Below are 23,195 nucleotides of genomic sequence, written 5' to 3' on the forward strand. Positions count from 1 at the left end.
TTCAATCCCAATATATTCCTATAAATAGTCTCCAAGAATTTAGATATTATTCATTCTGTCTTCATTTTAAGCTTCTGTTTGTGTGTTGCCTAGGGAAGAAGATTTCAGCGTCGATCTAAGTAAGTGCGTGACGGTGCCATTTAATTTTTTTTCTGATATGTTCTGAACGGTGGTAATCTATTTTAGCAAGTAAAGAATCCATATAATTCCGGAACTATCGATATTGCCAAGTGTTCTCTTGTTATTCTATTGATCAAAGCATTCATCAAAGTAATTCTAGCTGACAGAAAAGATCTGATACACAATGAAATTGGAAATACAGAGCGCTTCTCAATTCCTTGCTAATTTCCCCAGAATCGGAGATGACACTACTTTAAATAACCAACAAGTGTTTCTGTTTTCTTCAAAACTTGAGGAACTCCTAAGCCAACATTACGAACAACATTGGTTTCCCGATAATCCATCTAAAGGTGAAGGATACCGTTGCATTAGAATCGATTATAAAATGGACCCAATCATCGCGAAAGCTGGAAATGCTTCTGGATTTGAGGATGACACCCTTCGGCAGATGTTTCCTGAAGAATTAACCTTGTGGATCGATCCGGGAGAAGTGGCATATAGAATTGGTAATAATGGAAGTATTTGCGAGATATATAAAAGGAATATTGATGGCGAGAGTCCCACGGTTCATGAGAAGCATAATCATAACGATTAAAACCTGGAATGCCGAAAGCCTTTGCCAACCTTCAAGAGGGAAAGTGTGACACTCCTTAGCACAATTTTAAAAGTGCTCTAAAATTCTCATGCGATTTACAAATTTAACAGCAGGATCTAGCAATCAATAGCCAAATGAAAAGTACCTCTTGAAAGTCATAAACAACACATCTGAATATTCGTGTTTAAAACATTGCATCCTTTCTCTGATATATTAAAGCCCAATTCATGTGATTCCCCCATTTTAGAAATGACATAGACAATCAAAAGTTCAGATTAAAAAAAAACAGTATGTACTGTAGTATTACTTACTGTATTTATCAGTTAAACGATTTATCTTATTAACTAATTTTAGTACTCATATCAACTTCACCATGCTCTATTAAAACAAGTTGAACAATGGCAGCATCAAGATTGACCATGCGATAGGCTGGTCGTCTTTCTATTATACATTGTCATACAACATCAGGCACTTCTGTTTCACCATGGAAACCGCCAGCTCCTGAAAATATTAATATTTTCTACCTTATTTGATAGCAAACACCTAATTAAGAATCTAAGAAGGCAACTTTATTGAAATTTCCCCAGCAGTGAATCCATAATTACAGATTACAATGCTTTTATAAATATTCGAGACACTAACTTCAGCTAACTTAAATAGAACTGTTATATCATCATTATCATCATTGAGAGGGCGCTTTCGATAATCGGGTAGTTACTCTAAATTAAGAAAATACTGAATGACATCTCCTGTAAGGAACTTTGTGTAGCATCATTTTACGAAATGTGTAATAATTACTCTTAAAATAATTGCGTATTTGTTTCTCAAATGCCTTCGTAAAAAGTGTCTCATAGGATACAAATTTTTCACTTATTCTTTAACTACTTCTTTTTCACGATTTCATTTAGATTTACAACGGTTATAAAAAAAAAAGGAAAGGCGGTACGAGAAGGCTCTTTTTTTATCAGAAGTTGCATGTTCATTATGGGAATAGTTTTATGGTAGATATTAAGGGAACAGTTTTACGGTAGATATTAAGGGAACAGTTTTACGGTAGATATTAATGAACCTATAAAAAATGTACCTTCTTATTTTTATCTTTATTTGTTGGGAACTGTAGGAGAGAAGAGGGATTTAATTTAAGTGAAAACAAATACCCGAATTTACGTCTTTATGCACAATATGAAATAAGAAAACAGCAACTTCACAGATGGATTAGCTTGACCACTCTGCAAAGTAACCAATGTGATGAATGCATGGACGATGCAATTCGGACAAATCATATAAGCAAATCAGGTTGAAAAATTAAGCGAACAGCTGCTTGAGCAGTACTAACCATTGTGCAGGTGCTCAAGGGAAATTCTCTTTTGTAGAATAAGATATTTTTCTACCGTTTAAATTTCTTTATATTCGCTCTGTCCTGGAAGATATTTGCCAATTATTTTATCTTATAGGCCAACCGCATTGTTCCTCATAAAATACTTAACATGCATTTAATAATTCTATTCTATGTTTGATATCAAGAATAATATCAAGCTCTAACGATGCTAATGGCCTTTTAGTTGTCGAAAATAGAATTGCATTTAGAGAGTTCGTTTCATTTACGTTTTAGCTATAGAAACAAAATCTATAGTAAAACCATTCTTATTTAAAGTCTACGCACTCTGTAAGCTTACTTCAATATCTATCACTAATTTACATAAACATACACAACTCGAAATTGTAAATCTCTTAAATTAAATAAATATTAAATAATAATTTAAATTAAGCTACGCTATTATATTGTGTCATAAAGAAACACAATATGAACATGAACTTATTCCTGTAATATTTAATCTTCTACTCTTCGTAATCCATGTCAAGTAACCTCAGGCAACTCTCAGGTGTAGTGTTCTGATGGCCGACTGGCTATATTACTGGACCTTGTAATTCCAAAAATAGCCTAAGTAAAAAAAAATGAATTAAGGAGATTACAAGATTATATATTTTATGTGAATAAATACTTATTTCAATACCGTCTGAATTGAACAGCATTATTGATAATTGTATCCTTGGTTCTTTTTCTGAAGAAATTACGAAATATTTAAACTTACCAAATCAGTTACTGCAGTCAACTCAATAATACTTGATCCCATTATCTGTCACAATAGCTTACGTTAAGCTATTCAGGATAACATTGTATATCTGATTGCTGTTTATAGCAATCAAATTGCTGTTTATAGCAATCAGAAATCAGAATTTTTGAAATAGAAACTCATTTAACCAGTTTAAATTAATGAAATTCAAACAGACGTCCATTTCCCTTTTAGAGAATTACACGGAATTAATAGCCATAAAATAGTATTATACATAATCCACTTGACTAGTTTCCATAGATATATATGCTTGAGATGATGACTTCTGACATCATAAAGACAATTCTTTACCATTTTCGCTTTGATTGTATAGGAACTTAACCAAAGAGGAGGGGAAGTATTTGAAGAAATATGCTCTGTGACTTTCATCAGAGATCAATGATAGAACCTTACTACAAGAAAATTTGAACTTACAAAACTCCATTTTGCGACTTGAACAATGTAAATAAGCAATATGTGATTATGGAAAAGGCCACATTTCGAATCCTAATCAATGTGCCAAAGAATTGTTATAAATAAACTGAAAATTGCTGATTTATTCAGTTATGCCAGAATTACATAATTCTTTCTTCCTTCTGGAAACTCCGATTTATAATTCCAACAAACTAGCAAATATAGCACAGAACATACAAAATTTACAGTGATGATATATATAAAATCAATCTTATTATCGATATCATGTATTTATCCAGTACTGAAACATTGATTTCAACACTCAGAAATTATAATCTAAACATTTTAAAAATTACATTTTTAAATGTAATCATTCTGTTTTGATTCATCTTTTTTTGAAGAATTCAGCAGTCGTCAACTGAATTAATGAAGTTTATTTGCCCAGTTTTCGGTATTGTGTTATACTGTAAATTTATTGCATTATAATATCGAATTTAATCTGGCATCATAGGTAAATAGAAAAGAAGAAATTAGTTGGGTAATAAGAACTGAATTTTTTTTGTCATTAAAATTATTAACATTTCTTTAACTATTCAATAAAGATAACTGTACAACTTTTATACCCATTATTATTAAATTTAACTGATTATTAACCTAACATAACACGTATTAATTTTTTTTCACTATTTCATTGTGATTTCTCTGGTCGTACCGAACAGATAAAAATAAAAGAGAAAAAAGCGGAAAATCTCGTTGGAAATAATTCAGTTGCAGTTTCTCGCTGCAGTGAATTGAATGTTAGTTGCCATATATAATCTCGTTCGAGAGTATGGATTGTAGTTGGAAACGTAATCTCGCATTCAGGAGTATGTTTTGTAGTTTCAATACATAATCCCGTTTTCGAGAGTATTGTGCACAATTGGGTGCACTTATTGTTCATGACGTCATAAGATCACTTTTAGTTGATTGGCTATTTACTGTGGAAGAGAATTCTCATAACTAGAAAGTATAAATTAGCTGTTTGAACAATTCAGGATATTAGTATTTAGTCTGCTCCAGTGCTCAAGTTGCGTAAAATCATATTATTCTCTCAACCGGTGTTTCTTTGAGCTATTCCAGTAAAAATATGAATTTTGCTGAGGACGTTCATATGGAGGTATTTTTTTAATATTTTATATAATTAATATTTGCAGTTAAATAAATATAATTAGGTTATATTTTTACTAGTTATGATTTTTTTGTTTAACATTAACTAATTTTATTTCGAATTTTGAGTGGCACTATGTAATGAGTTTATCAGGTATTTCAAGACTTAAATATGGAAAAATTTCGAGCTTCACTAAATTCAATAATTAGTTAAATTCAATGTAAATGCACTGTTGAAAGGAATGCGAATTCTATTAATTGCCTAAAAATGACAATTGCATCTGCTGTTCTCCAAACAATCCAAGAAATTAAACTAAAGTTTAAGTTTAAGATTTTACTGTTAAAATGTTTCTTCTGCATTGCATTTAGGTATTCAAATCTCAAACATAGCCCCATTCGAATGGATGAATTAAGGAATTGATATGAGCGTTTTCAATCCATGGAATGCAAGATTTTCTGACATTTCCTGATAACTGGTTTTTCCTCTAGCAAAACAGATAAATTGACCAGAAACGCATTCAATAAATTGGTCACCCTTTTGTAATCAATTTATTGAATGATTGATTTCAATAAATTGATCCTCGGATTAATCTGAAACGACTGTCTTTTTCACCAATCATCTAATTAAATTGTTCTTTATTATAATTAGTTCAATAATTTTAGATTTCTTAAAATACCATTTATAATTGACTCAATATGATAGCATAGCTCAATTTATTATGGTACTCACCTTTTTTTTATAAATTGGACATTGGCTTCCACTTTTAACCATTTATCTTCAACTTTAATATTGACAACCAAGGAGGAAGACGTGCACTTCTGCTTCCTTGCGCATATTTTAACTTCTGTTTTTAAAACCCCAACTTACTTACTTCCAGTTTAAATAAAAAATATCATATACCCTATTTAAACATCAATTGCAGATTATAAAAAATAATCAGTACCATAATAAATTAAGCTATGTTATCATATTGAGATATTATAACTTATTAATATTCTACATGAATGCAATTCCATATATATTGACAGATATAATGAGAGCTTCCATAATTCCATACATAATGAAAAATATAATGAGAGATTTCTCATTATATTTTTATCGCATTGTAAAATGCAAACATTTAATTATTTAACAAAAGTTTATTTTACTGCTGTGTATTGAACAGTATTAAAATAAACTTTATCAGAGGACAAGCAGAGCCAACAGCATACTTAAATAGAAGAGTAATTGAATAACTGCTACATATATACACGACTCCAGTAAGCAATTTTCATTCTTCCATTATTGATTTAAAGTCTACTTCATTTTGAATGAATCAATCTTTATGTTCTATTTTGCATACACAATGATCAAATTTATTTTAACGAAAAATTTCTCTTTTTATTACAATCCATACCAAAATTAATAATTAAAAACCATTTCCAAAGTTAATGTGTTGTTCTGGACTTTTGAACAACTGTACCAAATATTAAATTTCGTGAATGATGTTTAAATATCATTCTTCGGTTTTGTGTTGTGTGGTGTCCTTTCGTACACAAGGTGGAATGATTCTTCTACCGGTAAATCTAACTGCTCTTCTTTGAATTTTGAAAACTGCATCATTATTTCCTTGGAGCTCATATAAGTTAAATACACGCATTTATTTAGAAAGCTTTAGGACCGCTCTGCAATTTTATATTATAAACTGTGACATGACTTAATTTTAAAAGGATACAGTAGTGCCAGAAATATACTATGATAAAGTAAAACATGAGAAGGGCAAGTTCTCCTTCTAGGAGGGAAATATTACCAGGAAGAAAATTTGAGCTACCATAATATATGACAGCAGAAAATTATGCTGAACTAATTAAAGAATCCATTCTCAGATGTTGCCTTGATCCACGTTTCCTCTTTAGTGGCTAAGCATGTTATTCACTCTTTGATGTTCGCCTTTCATTGCAAACATGGCATGGCATAGCCTTTTGTGAAAGGCGCCACCTGTGGTTTTCCACATCTGGTGCCAAGGCCGCTTGAACTTCTTAACACAGATATAATTATTTTTTTTTTATTTGAACACATCATTTGGAAATTAAATAAAAGGAAGATCTGAATGATGGTTAAAAGAGCAGTTGCGTTATAAGGAAGAGTGAACCGCATGAGCACACCTTATCACATCCCATGCACCAGACACTGGAAAGTTATGGTCATTAGCATATATGTACTTGCATTGTCCAGGTTATTTACAAATACTTTCAGATTTGATAGGCCAGCAGACTCTCGGAAAACAAATTCAACCATTATGACCTTATTCATATAGGGCTATTACGATTTAACATTTCGATTTTATTTAACTTCCATTTTCATGAAGATAGCAAAGCTATCCTCATGAAATTAGTTTCTTCGCCGATAGCGGAGTAATTACGATCACCCTCTTCCCCACACTGGGTGAAAAGTAGCAATATTGACAAATAATGCAGAAAGCAAGCTTATATTTTATAAGCGCTTAACAACACCTTGCTCCATACACCAGTATTTTAGGTGTAACAGTAGCAAACTCCCTCCTGAAATCGAAGTAAAATAATACAAAATTAAATTTTTGCATAAAGTTTCTTTTATTTTTCTGATTTGATTGGTCAGAGAGGACCGCCATTTCCTTACTAATTCCATGCTGTTTCTAGTATAAATGAATTCTTCTTCTGCATTCTTTCTTTATCAACTGATTCCATTATTTTCCCTGGAATGGATTCCTGCTAACAGATCTGGAATTGCATGTGGCACCTTACCTTTTGATCTCCTTTATGAATTAACGACATATACGCACATCTTCAGTCTGTTGGGATCTCACCTGATTCCAAGGAAGTACTCAGAATCATGGTTTAGATTTGTTTTCCCCAATTCGATGCATCCCTTAATATGACTGGATACATCCTATACCGAAACATAGTGTGCTTGATGATTTATATCAGTTTTGAGGGGCATCAGCGATTTAGGCAATACTGCACTGTGTGTATTATGTCAGTAAATTGCACTTGTTCTGTGTTCGATTTGCTCCTTGCTGACCATAGTTTCTGAGGTAGAAAAACATTGCTCTCCTTGCCTGAATCCGTTTAACTGAGCCACATTATGGAAAACGCCAATAGTCATTCCTCATAACATCCACGGAATTCGAACTAATCTTTTGCATCTTGTGGAGAATGGCGGTGATTATATCGATTGTCTTATTCTCGAGGGCTTTATATAGAATATTTGCTCTTCAACAACCTCTTCTTTTAAGCATGCATTTATTAAATATGTTCAAATTTTGGGAAGCGCAACAAAAAATAATTTATACACTTGATGGTTTTGAATAAACAGTAGTGGTAGCAAACTCTTGAGTTAAAAATAAGAAATTTTCTAAGCAGTGTATACAGGCGACGAGGAAACCCATGTTAACCTGTCGATGATTAATTACCCGGTATCCTCTAGTAAGTCAGTGGTTCTAATCACACTGTATAATATAGGTATAAGACCGCGTTTGGAACACGGTCTTATACCTATTTGAATATGTTTGGAACAACATATTCAAATGGAACAAGCTGCCACTGAAGGTAGCTGAGGCCGACAAGTGAGGAGGGAAGCACTTGTCTTCCTTGCGCTTTACGTCTATTATTAAATTTATCGGTGTATTACTATGGTAATTTTGTTTTCAAGAAAGCTCAAGTGTAGTATTAACAATTGCAGGTATGGTACACTTGTATTCAAAGAAAGTGCACCACCCCTTAAAATAGTAATTTTCGTCCAAATTATCTAGGAATATGGCAATATTTATCACAGGTTGCATCTGATTAGATTGACATACGTAGCTAATGATGTTATATTACATCAGCTGTTCCTTTCAGCTATATAAGCACTCTCTGCAAGAGTTGCAGTCATTCCTTGCTTGCGTCAGGATGCCGAGTTATGTGCAGTTGAAAGAACGAAGTAAGACTGCGATTGTTGCTGTACATGAGGAAAGATGTTCTTCCCGTCATATTGCTTATAGTGTGTCTTGTAATCAGTCCACAATGAGTAGATTTCTTTCGAAACTAAAGAATATTAGTTCTGCTGATAGGAAAAAAGGATCCGCAAGCAAATGAGTCCCCATCCAAAATCAGGTTCGCGTTTTGAATCGCTTATACCTTAGAAACCTTAAAGCTTCTTCGTCTGACACGAAACGAGAATGGGAAGAATATGTAAGAGTGGTAGTAAGTGCAGTAACACTCAGAAGGAGTCTCTTCAAAAATGAACCTGTAGCCCATCGTCCAAAGAAGAAGCCCCTCCTGACAAAAAATGAAAATGGCCCAATTAGTTTGGTGTAAGGACCATGACAAATGTACCCCGAGTACTGCTAGTCAGTTATTTTCTCGGAAAAAAAAAATTCAACTTGCATGGCACATGATTCGCCGTTGACGTGGTGAAGAATAACTTCCAGACAGTATTGTGTCTACAGTGAAATTCCCTACCAGCCAAATGATATGGTGGTTCATTTTCTATGGCGGATTAGGTCACCTGCAGTTCATAAAAGGTTCCGTAAATGCCAAATAACACCTGGCTATATTGGAAGACAAATTGTTGCCAACCATTAGAGACCATTTCAACCTGCCAAGTAACTGTATCTTTCAGAACGGCTTTCCTCATTGTCATATGTGGGCGAAAAGTGTGCATAGGAACTTTTGTAGTTACGTTAGCTTCGTTTCTGCATTAGAGGTTCGACAGTAATGTGTTTACATTTGACACAGGTGAAACAACGATTGAAAGAACGGTCCATTACAACTGTCAGCTGGCCAGGAAAGAGCACAGGCGGATCTGAATCACAAGGGAACTGTTGGCATCGTGTGGTATCTACAGTTGCCAGAGAGAAACCGAAGTTCGAGTTTGGAACTAGGAACTACCCTTTGATTATCTTAAACAACAGAGATACTTTATAAGGAGAAGTGAGTAATCACAAGAGCGGCCTCAATTTTATTTTTGCTTAATCATAACTTAAGAGGGTACGGACAGAAAAACCCCTTCAAATACTGAGCAGCTTACTTCTACAGGTGAATTCATCTGCAATGGCGGGGAAAATTGCGCTATTTGTGAATTTTGCAATTAATGTATTTGCGCGAGATTGTGGTTCTTAGAATGGAACATTTATTTGGGGTGTTATCAAACACTCAGTCTAAAACGCTGATGGATCCAATATTTTTCTATTACAGAAGATTTAGTAAAAATGAAAAAGAATGAACTTGACCACTGTGCAAAGTAACCAGACTGATGAATCAATGGAAAATGCAATTTGGACATATCATATAAACAAATCAGGTTAAACATTGAGCGAACAGCTGCCTGAATAGTCCCTACAGTTGTGCAGGTGCTAAAGGGAAATTCTCTTCTGGAGAATAATACACATTTGTAAAAACGTTTTTTTCTAGAGTGTGAATTTCATTATATTCGCTCACCCCGGGAACATAAACCCGAAACCTTTTATCGTCTAGGCCAACTTCATTGTTCCTCATAAAATACTTACCATGTATTTAATAATTCTCTTCTATATTCGATCATAAAGATATTAACAAACTCTAACGAATCAAATGGCCCTTTAGTTGTCGAATATAGAATTGTACTTACAGGGATCGTTTCACTAACGTTCTAGCAATACAAAAGTAATCTATAGTTTAACCATTGTTATTTAAAGTCTGCATTATCAAGAGGCTTATTTCAATATCTATCACTAATTTTCATAAACATACACAATATGAATATGAACCTATTCCTAAAATATTTAATCTTCTACTCTTCGTAATCCATTTCAAGTGATCTCAGGCTACTTCTAAGGAGGAAAGTTCTGGTGGCCGACTGGTTATATCCCTTGATCTTGCCATTCCAGAAATACAGTAGGTAACAAAATTGGATTAAGAAGACTAGAAGATTAAACATTATGTGAATAAGTTCTTATTTCAATACCAACTGCGTTCAACAGTATTATTGATAATTATATCCTTGTAACATCAATAAACATTTCAAGAATATAAAAATTTTTCTCTGTGGAATTTGAATTTATAAGATCATCCTAAATGAAAACAGATTGCATTTTCTGGAGAAATTACAGAATATTTAAACTTATCATATCAGTTACTGCTGGCAAATCGATAATACGTGATCCCGTTGTCTGTTATAATAGCTTAAGACAAGCTGTTTTGGTGGATATGGCATTTCTGTTTAGAGCAATAAAATATTATTATACATAATGCTCTTGACAAGTTACCATAGGTATGCTTGAGGTGATGACTTCCAACATCATAAAGGACAAATGTTTAGCATTTTCACTTTGATTGTATTGAAACTTAACCAAAGGGGAGGGGGAGTATGTGAATAATATCTGCTCTGTCACTTTCCTTAGAGATCAATGGTAGATTTGAATATTTGAACATACCAAACTCCTTGCGATTTGATCGATGGAAATAAGCACTACGGTAAATGATTCTGGAAAAGATTACATTTCAAAACCTGTCAATGGGGCAAAGAATTCTTTTTGGATAAAACTTAAAAGTTCCCATTTAGTTGGCTATGCCAGGGTTACATAGTTATTTATTTCTTTTGGAAACACCGGTTTATAATTTCAACAAACTAGCAAATAGAGCACAGAACACACAAAATTTAGTCAATGATATAAAGTTCCTCTTAGTATCGTTACCATATATTTATCCAGTAATGAAAAATCTGAGTTTAACATTCAAAGATTATAAACTAAACATATTTTAAATGAATTCATTTAGTTTTCATTCATCCTTAATGGAGTAATTTCATTGATTATTAAACTAACACAACATGTATTAAATTATTTTTATTATTTCTTTGTGATTTCTCGGGTAGCCCTGCCATATAAAAATAAATGAGGAAAAAGAGGGAAAATCTCGTTGTAATGAAGTGTTTCTCGTTTCAATACATAAATCTCCTTGTAGTGAAATGATTGGTAGTTTTAATACAAAATCTCGTTTTCGAGAGTATCTTTCGTTCAATAATCCCCTTTTCGAGAGTATGCTACACAATTGGTTGCATTTATTGTTGATGACGTCATTAGATCACTTCATTGACGTCATTGGTTGCCTATTAAATGTGGAAGAGATTTGTCTAATAACTAAAAGGTATAAATTAGACGTTTGAGCAGTTCCAGACAGTTTCTTGTTATTAGTCTAGTGCTAAAGGTACGTAAAATCATACTAACAGATTCTCTCAACCAGTGATTTCCTTGAGCTATTCTATTAGAAATATGGATTTTGCTGCGGACGTTCATATGGAGGTATTTTTTTATATTTTATATAATTAATTAATATTTACAGTTAAATTAATATAAATAGGTTATATTTTGTACTAACCATGATTTTTTTGCTTAAATATAATTTACTGTACTTCGAATTTTGAGTGGAACTAAATGATGAGTTCATGAGGAATGAAGTTTAAAGAAGCAATTAATAATCATGCTGGCTTAAATGAGGAAAAAATTCGAGCTTCACTGAATTCGATAAATACGTTAATGGGTAGAAAACGTAATATTTACAGTTAAATATAATTAGGTTATATATTGTAGTATGCATAATTTTTTGTTTAAATTTAATTAATTGTATTTTGAGTGGAACTAAATAACGAATTTATCAGGTATTAAGTTTAAAGAAGTAGTTTTTAATAAAATGACATAAGAAAAATTTTCGTGCTTCACTGAATTCAATAAATATGGTAAACTTCTTTGTAAGTGCATAGAAGTTTAACGGCCAAAGCAAACCGCGATTGCTAGCCATATAGTGCAAGGAAGCCTGAGGTTTATGCTGCACCAGCTAAAAAAAATTAGGGAGACAGAAGTAGAAGGGAATCACCAAGAAGAGAAAAATGATCATATCCAGCTCGGGACCCTGGGTGTGCCAAGCCCATACTCACCAGATGTGAGCCCTGGGGTTCTCTAGTCCTGTAGCAGTATATAGTGTTCAACATTTGGCGTTGTTCTTCGTGGACGACCATCACTGATCCTTGGAACAGCTTTACGTGTCTCTCTGAACGCCAACGATCATATCAGCAATACCAAATAGTAGGTATTGCCAAATTGCAATACCAAATAATAGGGACAGTCTTCGCAGTTCAACCTTTCTCGATTTGTTGTCTGGCCATTTCGTTGTCCGTTGTACTGTATGAAACCAATCGAATTCCTGTAACAATCGTGCTCACCATTCGGTAATTTGCCCATAACTGCTGAACTGCTGCTTTTATCTGTTTATGTGAGTTCTCTCATAACGATTCAAATTTTTCATGCGCACCAGCTTTCTACTGAACGGAGAGAGTAATGAAAATTGCCACAGGCTGTTACGTTTGATTTTGTGGTTGTAACATTTAGAAATATTGTTGGTCCTTACGTTCTGCACACCAGTTTATAAGAATAAGTTTCAACAAGGGGAGGGATGAAAAACGTCACCTCGGCCAATTTTTATTTACAAAATTAATGATCTAGTTGCTCTATATGCCTAATAGCGCAATAACAATATTAGAAAGAAATACCGACAGAAGATATATTCACCACTGTATCGAGAGAGGCATAGCATCTCTTGATAATGGATAAAGACGACGGTGCAACCACAAGGTATTTTCTTTGAGGTTATTAATGGAAATATAAACCAAGACCTGATGTAATGGAAAAAAGGACACAACAAATAAATAATTGCATTAAACTGGTTTTCTAAAGCAATATTAATAGAGAGATTGCTTTCCTTTCATTATGAAGATAATCACGTATATTCGTCGAGTTGCCACAACAGTTGTTTTCAATGCCGATCTGCAGCACTTGAGATCGGGTGTAACTCACTTGGAACTTATCACAATGCAGAAAAGTTATCTTTTGTCATAAAGGAGCTTCCAGGATTTTCTTTGATGAAAACACCAAAACCGGCAATGCACAGTGGTTATAGGAACTCTCTTTGAAATGCGAGTGGGTACTGCTTTTTACAACAGAACAATTAGGTACTTGTCACTTCTAGCAGATTTCCTACATCTCGCTGCAGAATTCCACAATCTATCATTGTGTCTTCGCTACATTGCTCAGAGAACTTCGGTTCACCAGAGTTAAAGAGTTGTAATATGCTTGAAATCCCTTGGTCTGCATTAGAAGCTGTGGTTTTATATATAATCATATGAGTGGACTGCACATTTGTATTGAGGTTTTATTCTAAACACCAATGACCGGAGTGCAGGAGTAAATCAAATTTAGCACTGATATTAAGAGGGTTAATTCTCTTTATGGCATATTTCAGTTATAATAAATGCAAACAATTCAGCAGTTTACTGAAATTTTATATGTGAATAAAACAAGCAATCAGACCCTAATTTTCACAAATGTTGTTCATTGAAAAGCTTGCTGTGTTCGCGATACAACCTTAAAATTTCGGGATTCCATATAAATTTTAAAACCACATCAAAATTTTAAATTTATTATTTTTGTTTAATATAACATTCATAGATCAAGTTTAGTTATATAATTTCAACTCGTTTTTCCTGAAAAATATCAGGAAAACATATAATGAAATATTAATTTCCTACTGTTTTTTTTTTTTATTATTGTTAATTGGAATTTTATTTCCTTAGGATCAATCAGATGACCATAGGGTTAAGGCCTATAGAAATACCCTCGTGTGGAATGCTGAAACCGACGAATTGGAATGGAAATATGGACTGAACTGGATAGAAGGGGAACTGTTAGGCAGAATTATTGATCGCTTTGAATTGTTCACAGAAGAAATTAATTTTCGGCCCTTCCTATGCTGGTGCTACACGCGAAGGCGTGTTCATCTCGGTAAGTTGGCATGTTGCTTCTACTTAATAATATTAAATCATCAGATAAATATAAATGTAGGTAAATGCTGAAACATTATTGTGAAAAAATAATAATCATAACACGGAAACTTTAATAAAGTTTTAATGCAAGTTAATCTGGAATATAGACGCTTATCTTAATTGTAAAATTTAAGCCGCGTTTGCAGTAAATAATGATCTTTTAAAATTAAATGCAAATTCTCGTATATAAGATATCTAACTAATGGGAAGTGAAACGAAGAATCAAATTTGGATTAATCGTTGCCTTTTTAATTTATTAAATAGGTCTGGGTGAACACTTAACTGAGGAAATACAAAACTACATCCATCAAGGGAACCATTGCTTCAGTCCGTTACACATGGCTGCCTTACTGGACAACTTAGAAGACATTAGAGAACTTTTATTAAAAGGGGAAGATGTTACAGCGATAACGTCATTAGAAGAGACTCCCCTACACGTCGCAGCGCAGCACGGTAGTAAAGGTAAGTCTCCAATTATTGATATACTGACATTTCTGACATAATTTCCAGTAATAACAAACAACGGATTGTTACTGTTGCAATATTTAAAAATCGATGAAAGCAAGTTAACGTTTCGTTTTTCTTACTTTTTCAGAAGTTGTAAAAGCTCTTCTTGAAGCAGGGAGTGAAGTCGATGCTCAGGATGAAGCTGGCCACAGCCCTTTAATCATTGCATGCATGTGGCAGAATATTGCTGCTGCCAGATGTTTACTGCGCTATGGAGCAGATGTAAATAAAGCGGACAATTGTGGAAACACACCGTTATTCTATGCTGTAAGTTCCCTAATCCCGTCGATTTCAATGGCCAATCGTTTAATATTACGGGGTGCAAAGGTAAGTTCAGAATCATGCCAAGTTGCATTTCTTCCCTTATTTACATTAACATTATAACAGTTAAATTCATCACCAAGATTTTATCATATGACGTTAATTCTCTTCTTCTTTATATTTATAGGTGAACGCAGTAAACAGGCACGGCTGGACTCCTCTGATGGCCTGTATAGTTACAGCTGGAATAAGAAATAGATCGTCGGTAAATGAGCACCCAAAAGTCGTCAAAATTATAGAACTGCTAATTGCACACAAGAGTGACCTGGACTCTCATCCTCCAGCGATATATCCCGCAATTACAATTGCAGCCGATTGTTCAATGACTTATCTCTTTGAATTACTTCTTCGTTATGGATGCAACCCCAGTGAACGTTGCGCACGTAACAATATTACAGCCCTTTATATCGTTACTAAGCAAAACAGGCGGGATTTGGTGGATCGATTGTTTGCTGCGAAAGTGGACCCTTTGAAAGAAACCTGGGTAAGGGATGATTCTCTTCTTTTTCAAATTGATAATGAACAATTACAAAATTATGTTGTGGGGAAGTTAAGAGCAATTCCGTCTCTGAAGAACTTAGCCCGGTGGAGCATACGGCGAAATCTCAGACAATAGACAGAAGAAGTAAATGACAAGTTAGAATTTCTTCACATTTTGATCCCATACTTGTAACTATGAAGTGAGTGACAAGTTACAGTTTGAAATATTTTGTGTCATTTATAAATGTTTAGTTTCTTTCCTTATGAAATTTGTAAGCACGTTTGTTTTGTTACTACCCATGTAGTAACTGTTTTAGCCGGTGTTAAATTTGTATATAAACAATAAAATGTTTTTTTTTATCAAATATTTGTGCTTTATTGTGATAAAAGAACATTAATGGAAATCTGCAATTTATAATTGTTCAGAAAAATTAAATAGTTTTGAAATAAACCTGTTTAATATTTACACACACAAAAAACAAATTTATTTTCTTGAAAAGTGTCTATCCTGATTATAGAGTTTCCTTTTTATTGGTACCAAAATTATTTACAAAGTTAATATGTTGTTCTGGACTTTTGCAGTTCACTAACAAATATTAAATTTCGTGCACAACGTGAATCCTTTGGTATTACGTTGAGCGGTGCCCTTTTGTGCCTAAGGTGGAATGATATTTCAACCCACATTTACTTCTTTGAGTTTTGGTGATTCCTCATTATTTGCTTGGAGCACATATAACTTAAATACACGTATATATTTAGTAATTTTCTGATTAGTCTCCAACTTTATATTATTAACTCTAACATGAGTTATTTTTAAGTATACTATAATGCCAAAAGTATCGGCTCGTAGGAAGTTCTATAGATGAGAACATAACAAGGGCTAGTTCTCCTCCATATATATCAGCCTTCAAGGAAGTATTTCCTTTAACAGTAACAGTAATAGTTTAACAGTAACCGCAGGCAGAGGTGAAGGTGATTCTTGCACAACTCCTATTAGAATAAGAAGCGACCTGGAGGGAGGGGTGTTGGGGGTTTCAGGGACGGATGGTAGTCATCATGGAATAGTTGGGTATATGGGATGTGTTAGGGTAACAAGGAATAGGCATAGGAGCATGTATGCTTGCATGTATACCAATGCTAGAAGTATAGTAAATAAATTTGATGAATTTGAAGTGTTGGTCAAGACATCAAAGGCGGATATTGTTGGGATAGCAGAGACGTGGTGTCACAAAGATATAAGGAATGCAGAACTGGGATTTGGGGAGTACAATGTGTACAGAAAGGGAGGGGGTGTTATGCTGTTAATTAAGAAAAACATAAAATCAAAGGAAGTGCACCCAGTTAATATAGATGAACAGTGCTCTGTTGAGTCAGTTTGGTGTGAGATAAGCACTGCGAAAGGAAAAATAAGAGTAGGAGTGTGCTATAGACCTAATGAGTACAATGAACAATTGTACAGAGAAATAGAGTGGGCCAGTAAATCAGAATGTCTTATAATGGGGGATTTTAACTTCCCAGATATTGACTGGAACTTGTGGGTTGGTCACTCACACACTAGTCAGACTTTTGTGGATTTATTGGATGATTGTTTTCTGCAGCAGCATGTTCGAGAGGCAACCAGAGAAAGTAACACTCTTGATCTGGTTATCAGCAGTGATCATTCGTGTATTAAGAATTTGCAGATAAAGGAACCACTAGGTGGCAGTGATCACAGTGTGCTGAAGTGGGATTTACTCAAAGAGGTAACTACCGTCAGGGGTAAAGAAAAAAGGGTTTTTGCTTCCGTAAAGGGGAGTACAGTGATCTCAGACAGTTTTTAAATTCTGTACAGTGGGGTCAACTGACGATGTTTCAAACAGTAAATTCTAAGTGGGAAGCATTCAAGGAATTAATCGTGGAAGCTACTAGACTTTATATACCGATTAAGAAATATCGTTCAAGGTTTAGGCCTAAATGGTTATCAAATGAACTAATGAGACTCGTGACAGAGAAGAAAAATGCATGGGATGCATATAAATTATCAGGTGACGCAGAAGCCTGTGGCAGATATAAGCTAGTCTGTAATCAGGTCACAAAGGAGGTTCGGCAGGCGAAGGCAGATTACGAGAAATCTTTGGCAAAAGATGCTAAGAAAAACAGCAAGGATTTCTTTACTTATATAAACTCTAAAAGGAAGGGGATTAATATGATTGGTCCACTTGACATCGATGGTTCGACTGTTGATGATCCTGCTCAGATAGCAAACAAACTGAATGAGTATTTTGCATCTACATTCACACGTGAGGAATTATTACAGTTTGAAAATGGAAGAAGGTTATCAAATTGTAGAAGGATACTTAATGATTTTGTAATAACTGAGAGCAAAGTGGAGGAGAAATTGTTGAAGTTAAACATAAGAAAGGCACCTGGGGTGGATGGGATCTATCCAGTTATTTTAAAGGAGGCGGCAAAGCAACTAAGCAAACCCTTAGCCATAATTATGAGAGCATCCTTGGACTCAGGGGAGGTTCCCACGGACTGGAGATGTGCAAATGTGTCCCCAATTCACAAAGGTGGATCGAAGGGTGACACGAGTAATTACAGACCAGTTAGTTTAACTTCTGTTCCGGGTAAAATAATGGATTCACTGGTTAAAGATGCATTGCAGGATCATCCAGACAAGACTGCAGCAATAATTCAAACACAGCATGGGTTTGTTAAGGGAAAGTCTCGTCTGACAAATTTGATTGGTTATTATGATGTGGTCACAAAGGAACTGGATGCAAAAAATAATTTTGATATCATATACTTGGATTTCAGGAAAGCTTTTGACACTGTTGCGCACGGAAGACTACTGTACAAATTGGAGCAGAATGGTATTAAGGGTAAGTTGCTACAATGGATAAAAGGATGGTTAAGTGGGAGAAGACAGAGGGTGGTAATCAATGGGTGCTGCTCTTCGTGGACTAATGTTATTAGTGGAGTCCCACAGGGTTCGGTGTTGGGTCCACTGTTGTTTTGTATATTTATCAATGATATTGATGAAGGTATATCAGGCTTAATGTCGAAGTTTGCAGATGACACAAAGGTTGGCAGCGTTGTTAATGACAGTAATGGCAGTGTGCTATTGCAAGAGGCTCTAGATAATTTGGGCAGATGGGCTAAGAAGTGGCAACTGAAGTTCAACCTTGACAAATGCAAAGTACTGCATATGGGGAGAAGTAACCCCAGAGAAACATACCAACTGTGTGGTACTACACTTAAGGTGGTAGAAAATGAAAAAGACCTGGGAGTAATTGTGCAGTCAGATATGAAGTTTTCTGAGCAGGCAGACAGGCTGCTAGGGCGGGTCATGGGGTTTTGTCAATGATATATAGGAATTTTGCTAGCAGGGAAAAGGAGGTGATTGTCCCTCTATATAAGACAATGGTCAGGCCACGCCTTGAGTACTGCGTACAGGTCTGGAGGCCTCATTTTAGGAAGGATGTAGATTTGCTTAAGCGTGTACAGAGAAGAGCAACACGATTGGTGAGGGGAATGAAGGGAATCTCTTACCAAGAGAGGCTTAAGTTCTGCAAATTGCAGTGGCTGGAGACTAAGCACCTGCGCGGTGATCTGATTGAGGTCTATAAGGCCTTGAATGGGTTGAGCACGCTGAATTCTGATGGGATCCTTCCACTTGTTCAGATTACGAACCTACGGGGACATAAGTTCAAATTAAGAAAGGACAGATGTAGAATAGATGTGCGGAAATTTGCCTTTAGCCAGCGGGTGGTTAATTGCTGGAACAAACTTCCATCTGTCGTTGTGGAAGTTGATAGGTTAAATAAATTTAAGGAGGAACTGGACAGGTATTTGGAGGGAATGGTGTGATTTTTTTTTTTTTTTTTTTTTGGCTGATGCTGCATAAGCTCCTACACTTGCTTTCTTGCATCATGTGCCACTACTACTACTACTACTTTCTAGAAGGAAATACAACCTCCAAGAAAATTTGAGCTACCAGTGACCTTCCCTCTTTAATGGTGAAGCATGTTGTTCACTATGCCATGTACGCCCTTCATTGAGAGTAAATTAAGAAAAATAGTTTTTTTTTTTTGTTATTAGAAGAGAGTAAGGCTAAATTAAATAAAAGAAAAATCTGAATTAGCTATTAATAAATATCCTTTGTTTATATTTGTATGTATCATCGGGAAAAAGGTTTAGAAATGGGAAATTCTTAAGGCATTGCACTTTCTTTGAACATCAGTTTATATCACTGCGTGTCATCTAAATAGAAATTCACTTACAATGAAAACCCGGTAAAATGTTGGAAGTGTTTAGTTAAGTAACAGATGCTTAGGCTTGGTGGATGTTGTTCAGCTTCTGTTTTAATGCATTCTGCTGTCAAATTGACTGCAGAATACCCAAGGATAAAATCAGGTAACTCTTCCTCATATCGAGAAACGTAATGAAAATGTGAAGAAAAAATAAATAAATAAAACGAATCTGGGACCAAATTCTTTTCCATGTGATTTAAAATGACTACAGCTTTACCCATTATCCCAGAGAAAACTAGGTTTAATCTGTATTAAGAGAATTGTATTTAGTTTGTTGTAACCAGCTTGATAGAAATATATTGTATCCATATCTAAGATACCTTGGCGAAAAGAACGTCACTTTTTTGTCATTCCTACTGCGCCGCATTTCTGATACTGTTCACTTTTATAATCACCATACCATGAACATGCCTCAATATTGTAGATTCATCAAAGAAGTATAACCGTTGCAATTGTGTACGTTATTTAAATCAGTACAATATTTAAAATTTTCGAGATGTAAGTCATTCACCGGAATGAACGTTTTCATGGATACTAACAGCAAAACGTTTGCTGTATTTTAAAGAGATACTATAAAAGTGGAGGTTTGTAGTTACAAGAGGGAGAGGAAACATTTTGTTGTCAGGGATCTCAACATTTGTTTTCCCTGATCATGAGCTAAGAGGGTACAGACAGATAAACATCTTAGAGTGCTGAGTAGCTTCCTTCTACAAGTCAATTCAAATACAATGGCGGAAAAAAGCTGCGTCATTTGTGAAATTTGCAATATACTTCTGAATACACGGTTGGGCAAATTTCTGGGACCACACCCTTAGAATGCTCTGTGCAGCTGAATATTACTTGTTGTTGGCTTCTTCTGAGCAATTTTAGACAACATTATATACCATCAATTTTCAATAGGGTTTAAATGTGGCTGTTGCTAGGCCAGTCCAAAACTAACGCCAGCATTTCTGGGGGTTGAATGCACCTTAAGGGAGGAAAAACGATGGAAAACATTAGTGCAAGTAGGTTTTAAGCCTTGTGAGACAAATTCATTATTCAATTAATTTTATTTATGAAATCTGTTTATTGCTGTGCTCAAGAGCCATTCTCTGGACAGAAGTAAGCTAGGTAGCTAATATTTACATTCACAGCTTAACAGGGACATGTGCCCAGCGGTTACATGTACATATGCTTAACCCGAAAGGTACAGAACTTAACAGTATTTATTATTTCACATACTTTAAAGTTGTGCTTTACCGAAGTGTCCCGAAGTATTATAAATTACAAAACCATGAGAAATGTGTACAAAAATATAAAAGATTGAGGGAGTCCATCACAAGTTGGAATATTAGAATCTAAGGCATTTTTTCTTCTCATGGTCTGTCATAACTTTAAAATTGTATATGTGTCCGTTAACTGCTGGCGCCTGTACATATGCTGCTCACAGAATTTATCCAGGTCGATGGCGAGATTGTTGATATAATTTAGATGAGAGGTAGCAGCAGTAAAAGGCAAAGGGATGGGTTTTAATTTCAGAAAAGGAAATTACGATGCCTTAAGGTGGAGGAAGAATTTAACACTGAAGAACTGCAGCAAGCCCTTGGCAAAATGAAGGATAAAAAATCCCCAGGACTAGATCGCATTGAACCAGAAATACTAAAAAAGGTCGCCCAAGTAAATCCCCAATTTCTGCTTAACCTGTTCAATAAATGCCTAACCCAGGGATCCTTCACAGAAAGCTGGAAAATAGCTGAATTAAAGTTAATACTGAAAAATCCATCGAAGCCTCCAGAACAGCCTAACTCATACCGACCCATTGCCCTCTTGTCCACATTGAGCAAACTACTTGAACGCCTCCTCCATACCAGACTCCTAACACACTACACAGAAGCTGGCCTACAATCCAATTCACAGTATGGATTTCGCCCAGAACGCTGCACAGAGGATGCTCTCTACCAAATAACCCAAGCTGCAGCCAACACTAATTACAAGTACTTCCTCCTCATAACCATTGACTTTGCTGGGGCCTTTGACATGCTCTGGTAGCCAAGCATTCTTCGCAGGCTAAGATTGGCACGCATACCAGCCAACTTATACAGGTTTATAGAAAGTTACCTTTCCAACAAGAAGATCATCTCCTCACCATACCAGAAGCTCACCAAATCTATCTACAGAGGCTACCCACAGGGTACGGTCCTCGGCCCGTTCCTCTGGAACATCGTCCTTGATGAGTTACTTGGTCTGGATCTGGGCCCTGTTACTATCCAAGCATTCGCAGATGATATTACCATCTCCATCGCAGCGGACACCAGAGCAGCTCTCGAGGCCGCTGGAAATCAGGCACTACAGATCTTACAGGACTGGGCAACTCTATACAAGCTCCGGATTTCTCCACAGAAGACACAATCTATACTTCTCAAAGGCACCCTACAAATATCAAGGCCACCTCAGATCAAGGTACAAGGAAAAACCATCAAGCTGGTAACTTCCCTAAAACACCTGGGTATCATCCTGGATTCAAAGCTCTCCTTCTTCCCGCACCTCTCATACCTTCAAGTAAAAATCAGAAATTATGCAGCCTTAATCGTCCGAGTAAGCAGGTGTGACTGGGGTCTGAACCGGAGAACACTCAAACTCCTGTATAACGCTATATTCCTCCCTGTTATTACATACGGATCCGGGATTTGGTACCATAGAGCAATAATTGTTCGGAATAAATGCAAGCTGGAAATAATTCAGCGAAGTATACTGCTTGTCATTACCAGGGCCTGTTGCACAGTAAGTTCTCCGGCCCTACAGGTTCTTGCAGGTGTCCTCCCCCTTGACTTGGAGGTTATCCGTCGAGGATTGCACTACTGCCTGTCGCGGGGAATCCCAGCTACCATCTTTGGACATACCATCGACACCCGCACTGACTGCAAGCAAGAAAGAAAAAACTAGCTGCCATGCTACTACAAATCTGGCAGACAAGATGGGAGGAGACGGACAAGGGCCTGATAACTAAGAAATTCATCCCGGATGTCAAACTAGTTTATCCAAAGTCGCCGCCTTGGTTCTCTCCTGGCCTCTACTGTACATATATTATAACTGGACACGGTTCTATAAATCATAAGTTGACTACCTTGGGAATCATCAATAACCCCTACTGTACATGTGGAGAAATTGAAGATTGGGACCATATTCTTTATAACTGCTCAATTTATAACGATCTTCGAGGAACCCTGTACACCAGGCTACAACACATACCTCAAGGACAGGAGCACCTGCTAATTTCTGAAGAACAATATTATAAATCATTAACTGAGTACGCACAGAACCTCTTTTCTAGGCGCAGGACTCTACAACCAACTCAAGCCAGGGATAGAAAC

The 23,195-nt window shown here is 35.5% G+C and overlaps 1 protein-coding gene across 1 annotated transcript; it reads left to right on the plus strand.

The window, feature by feature from the left end:
* The first annotated feature begins 304 nt into the window (after positions 1–304).
* LOC150077750 (protein BTG1-like) lies at positions 305–715 on the plus strand. Its single transcript, XM_090384351.1, has one exon. The coding sequence runs from the start codon at positions 305–307 to the stop codon at positions 713–715; it is 411 nt and encodes a 136-aa protein (XP_090240477.1).
* Positions 716–23,195: the final 22,480 nt, after the last annotated feature.

This window comes from Mastigoproctus giganteus, chromosome 11 (assembly GCF_048544385.1).
Source record: "Mastigoproctus giganteus isolate SK-2022 chromosome 11, ASM4854438v1, whole genome shotgun sequence".
NCBI classification, from domain to species: domain Eukaryota; kingdom Metazoa; phylum Arthropoda; class Arachnida; order Uropygi; family Thelyphonidae; genus Mastigoproctus; species Mastigoproctus giganteus.